Genomic DNA, 5,610 nt, shown 5'->3' on the forward strand with positions numbered 1-5,610 from the left:
ACAAAACCGATGAGAGCCAATGAGCGTTTGATATCGCTGCCGTAAAACTTGTTGTAAAACTTCTTAACGACACATTTTTTTAATTGTTACTATAGCTACAGAGGAAAGAGATACGCTGATGGATGGTTCGAATTTGGATATGTTCCTCACACCAAGCATCACATAGATACAGAGGATTAAATGATCTCTCTCTCTTTTAATGTAAGGATTCTAAGATTATTTGTACCAAGAGTAATATTATAAAATGTAATAAAATTATAATTAAGTACTGTTTTCATGCACTTGACTGATTTGCTTAATTCTTAAATCATAATGTTTTATTCTGTTTTGACTTGCCATTTCAAAGACTACATTTTGACAATACTACACTTCATTAAAATGTATATGATAATTTAACCATTATCATGCAATATTGTATATATCTTGTTTATCATGGGTCACATGATATGCTGCCAGATATGATTTGGGCCACATATCACTGGACTGATCTGGGCCACACTCCTCCCACCAACAATCAGCCTCATGTTGTTTGCCTGATCCCCAGCGTTACTTCATTGCCACACATGGCCCAGCTCTGGCTGAAAGGGTACATGCCATTGCCGACAGGAGGCTAGCAGTGCCAGCTTGAGGCCACATTTGGGCCAAGTCTGGCTGCTATGTGGGCTACTAGTGACACAGACAATGTGATCATTTCTTGAAACAGATCATCTTAGAAAGATGTTTTGAGGGTTGAAGATCTACATTCTTCCTAAGAAAGCAGAACAGCTGTAGTCAATCTATAATTTCATGCTAGCTTCTCTGTCGTTTTATAAGATATCATGCAAAGGTCTTTCCTGAAAATATTCCCTGTTCCATTTGAAGCCAGAACTTATTCCATCTGAACCAAAGAACTGAGCAATGAGTGTTAAAACTATATAATGTCTCAGTCTTATATAGTTAAACAGTTATTATTTCAGTTTATTTCACAATCATTTGTAGATCATGTATATGTAGTTTTACTTTATCTGTCAGACAAAAAAAAAAAAACACACATAAGAGAATGAATTCAGACACAAGCATTAATGTAGCAAAAGATCATTTGTTAACTTAGTTTTTCTCCATTTAGCTGTCTGATTTTAATCTCTGAACCTATCATCTATAGAATACAAATTCTGCACAGGCCATCATTTTCTGATGTCAGCTAAAGCTAAATGTTTTTATTTTATTTATTTTTTTATGAATTGTAAAAAGTATTTTACGACTTATGGACTTCTCGTGTTACAATCAACGACATCTGTGATACATGCAGACATAACTAATGTCTTGAGCTGGCGCTCAATATTTGCACATAAAATGGAATAAAAAAAAACAGAATAATTTGGGACATCCTTTTTTTTTTTTTGAAAAACACACACAGATACTCTATAAACATATTGGCCAATGTAAATTATCACTTCTTTAACAATGTACACACAAAAAAACGGCATTCCTGTGCATAACTGAACTTTGAATTGGAATATAGTTTCACTATATACAAATATTTATATTGGCTAGAATGTAGTAACAACAATCAGTGTTGCTATTATTCTGTAAAAGCCACGAAGTCATTAAGTGTAATCAAATTTTCAAAAAAGACTGGTCATAACTTTTTAAAGTCAGTTACATTAAAAAAGTAGATTTGTCTAATCTGAACCTATAATTTAAGACTGAACACGACTTGGCTAAATGCCAGTTGGTCACACTAGTTCTTAAGACTTAACACTAGCTTAACACAGTGGCTGTGTTTATGCAACTGGACCCTTCAGGATCTAAATAATCCAAAATTTAAAGCATGAAAATCACAAGCAGCATTTGTTCGTTAAAATTGATCCAAGTCATTATAATTGTCCTATATTATTTTAGTATTGATTTTTTTCCCTGTTCTATTATAATGTTCTACAATAAAATAATATTATTGATCATTACTGCATTGATGTAAGTTGTCTACATCATGGGTGGCCTGAGAGAGAGTTTAATATAAACACATTGCTTTGTGAAAATATCACAGTTACAAAATAATATATGAACATGGGACATCTTAAAATCTTGTATTTTATTTTATTTTATTGACACTTTGCAAAATTAACATTTAAATACTTTAACACACATTATGATGTATTTTAATGTACAACATGCATGTCTGAAATGGTATGTACATTTTTATATATACAGACGTGTCAAAAAAGCGGCGCAGATTGTTTTAGATGCTGCATAAGAATCTTTTTCTGTCTTTCCGCAGGTAAATTTCCAAATATATGTATGTGTGTGTGAATAAATATACAGTCAGTAAAAAATTAGCAAGTACTTTTAGTATTTTATTTTTTTTACAGGAAGCCTTACTGGGATGTCCGGTTTAAAGAAAGCGCAGGTCTTTTTAATATCGCCTCCACTGAGAAAGACAGAGACTCTCCTGCTGAGACCTTGGTGCTCCACGGCTTCGCTACAAGGTCCTTTCCTGCTCTTTCAGAGCTTTTAAGTCCCACTGTGTCTTTGGCTGTACCCTCCCTGAACTTTTTCGCCGCTTCCTCCAGCAGTTCCTTACAATATGGCCCATTCTTCTCTGGATTCTTGTCATTGAGTGTCTGCTGTATGAGAGAATGGAAGGAGTTGAGCTTCATAGAAAGTGTGTGCTTGGCAGTGTCTTTGCTCATGTTGTTGATCACATGCTCATGGCTTCCTGCATGTGGAGGAAATGCTTGTCCATACACCCTCTTAGGAGGCGAGAAGGCTGAACGGGCACTTCCGCTCTGACCAAGTCCTGTCTGAGCCTCTTTGGGCCCCGGCTGGAGATCACACGGCTCTGGAGCCACGCGAGAGCCCTCGAGCCTGGACGCAGCATGTTCCTGCTCGGGCGGGTGGCTTTCTGTTGAGGTCATCATCTTTGGATCCCAAACAGCTCCAGGTTTCAAGTTCTGGACTGCGGTGGCGTTCAAGAGACACTGCTGGTATAACAGGGCATCGCTAATACCGCTGCTGCCCCGCGGCCACATTACGAAGCGCTGTGAGAGCGGGTACTGGCGGTAGGTGGCCGCTACGCTCACATTGGAGGAGATGAGCTCCATGTTAGCTGTCGTCCCACCTGTGGCAGCATACTGCAAGGAGAGATCCAGACAGCCGGGCAGAAATCCACAGAGATCTTTGGGAGAAGGTTCGCCCGTGGAAGAGGCCGACGAGGATGAGAAGGCCGTCTTGTAGGAGTTATACTCAGCAGCATGGACCATATTACCAGGGAGGAAAAGCGAGGCAGAGCTGGACTGGCTGGACTCGAGAAGCTCCCGTTCTTTATATTCTCGTTCCAGCATGATGGTCTCCAGCTCCTTGTCGGCAAAGGCTCGTCTCTTCCTCATGCGGTCGCTTAGAGGAGGGGGCAGAGCAGGACTGGCTCCCAGAAATGGGTCGTTCTGAACTGGACGATATCCTGTCAGTGAAGATGAAGAATTTGGTTTCATTAACATATAACAACAGACAAGATTTATGCCACTTTTTGGGTTAAGAATTTCTTAATTAATTTCAAAGTTTTTTTGTTTTTTTTCATGGGCTGGTTAAAATTGAGCATCAATAATATCATGCACAATTTGTAATATATATATATATATATATATATATATATATATATATATATATATATATATATATATATATATATATATATATATATATATATATATATATAATTATGCATAAGTTAAACGTGCTGTACTTGAGAGAAGCTTACTCCGGGAAAATATCCAGAGAGGGACCAAGTGAATTAATTTGAAATGGACAGAAGTCCAAGAAAGGCTGAGAGAAAAGGAAAAAAGAGGAGTAAAATTAGTTTTAAGAAAGAAGAAAAAAAAAGGTGAAAGTTCAGACTGAACAACCATCAGCTTTTAACAAATCAGGAAAGAGTCTTCAGTTTGTGCATTTAATATTTTTTTACCCACCTTCTAAAATACTTTTTGCCAGCATGGTTGATGGACGAATGTGCCGCTGATATATAGTTCTTCTTTCCACCGGTATGTGCTTCCCGGATATTCCCTTTTTGTCCTGAAATTTAATGATACATAGTTGTAAGACATCTTACTCTAAAAATTGGTAATCTTGTATCAGTTTGTGGTTTTTTTTGTTTGTTTGTTTTCTTGAGCAATGTCTTGATATGACTGACTACATTTTTTTCCACTTTCTCCAGCTTTTACCCTTGCATTTAGTTTCCTCAGTTTGCTACTAATAACAGTAAATGGTCCAAATGGCCTGTTCAGAACTGCATTATTCTGATTGCAATTACCTCAGTCGCTTGCTGTCTCCTCAGTGCGACTTGAGCAGCCATCACGCGCTGTCTCTCCACCACCAGCAGACAGTTCGCGCACTGGCAGTCTCTCCACCGGCAGAACCTCTTGTGCCCCTTCAGACAAGACACCACGCCGTGGTTCCTGCAGCGGGCGCATTTCGGAGTGCGGCTCAGTTTGCGCTGGTCTCCAGAGCCGAGGTTTAAGCGGCTGGTTTTGTCGTCGTCTTTGGTCCCCGAGTCGTCCTCCCCGGTGCCGGAGAACACCGCCTGATCATCGCTCTCCGTTTCCAGGCCCTCCACGTCGATCTCAAACTCCGTGCCAGAAAGATCCGTCATTTTCAGGACGCGGGTAAATAGATGCTGTCCAGAAAAAAAAAAAGTTCTAATTATTTTATTAATATAATAAATATTTTCATAGATTAACATCTAAATTAATATGCTACTGTGATTTCTACTTGTGTTTTCAAAGAGTTCATTTAAATTTGCATCAGCTAATTCAGATAAGTTGAAAATGTTTAATGAATTCAGTACGGCAGGTTGTAATTTAGATTTGACTTTAAAAGAAGTACCAGTTTAACTTTTGTTTTGATATGTTACGGTGTATTTAGATTTAGAGACACATACCTTGCCAAGGAAGACCAATAAAGGATGAGTGGATATCCAACAGTCTCTAGAAGACTAGACCCCAGAGCTGTGAAGCGACAAAAAAGCAATGCTCAGGGGAAACTAGGCTACATTCACATTTACATCAGTGAGCGACATTCACTCTACCTGATCTGTCACTGAGATGTGATGAGAGCCTTTCTCAGCCTTTCAACTCTAAGATCCGCGCAGCAAACCTGTCACAGCCAATGGGGAGGCTCCGCTCACAACGAGCCAATCAGGAGACGGCTTGTGACAGCATCTCCCGATTGGCTTGATGTGAACGGAGCTTCCCCATTGGCTGGAATTGGAATCACTCTCTGAACAAAGTTGTTAATGGGGTGAAGTTGCAAATAAAACAGTCCTAGGAAACCATCAATTAATCGCGGAGAACACTGGGGGTTCAGCTGTTTAATAGGTCTAGTTTCAAACCCTCATGTCTTGGCTCACACATGCATTCTTATTTTTTACTAATAGGCCTACTAATAAGTACTAGCTATGTTATATTGAATAATTAGGCCATTCCAGCGTAGACACGCTATTTAATAAAAGGATATTTAATTAAAATAAATAAATAAATACAATCTTGAAACTTTGGCGGAAAACAGTTCACTTGTTCATATTCCGTGATTGTTAGCCTATCGGTTTAAAATTAGATATTAACTGCCCATGCACTGGCTGTT

General features: G+C 38.7%; 1 protein-coding gene across 1 annotated transcript; it reads right to left on the reverse strand.

The window, feature by feature from the left end:
• Positions 1-2,312: 2,312 nt before the first annotated feature.
• LOC127999848 (doublesex- and mab-3-related transcription factor 2-like) lies at positions 2,313-5,071 on the reverse strand. The gene is made up of 4 exons (XM_052592216.1): positions 4,910-5,071; positions 4,283-4,645; positions 3,942-4,044; positions 2,313-3,436 (listed from the first exon to the last, which is right to left on the reverse strand). Exons 2-4 carry the CDS (start codon positions 4,619-4,621, stop codon positions 2,355-2,357), a joined length of 1,524 nt encoding a protein of 507 aa, XP_052448176.1. The 5' UTR covers positions 4,622-4,645; positions 4,910-5,071; the 3' UTR covers positions 2,313-2,354.
• Between the last annotated feature and the right edge of the window lie 539 nt (positions 5,072-5,610).

Source organism: Carassius gibelio, chromosome A5, assembly GCF_023724105.1.
Source record: "Carassius gibelio isolate Cgi1373 ecotype wild population from Czech Republic chromosome A5, carGib1.2-hapl.c, whole genome shotgun sequence".
NCBI lineage: Eukaryota > Metazoa > Chordata > Actinopteri > Cypriniformes > Cyprinidae > Carassius > Carassius gibelio.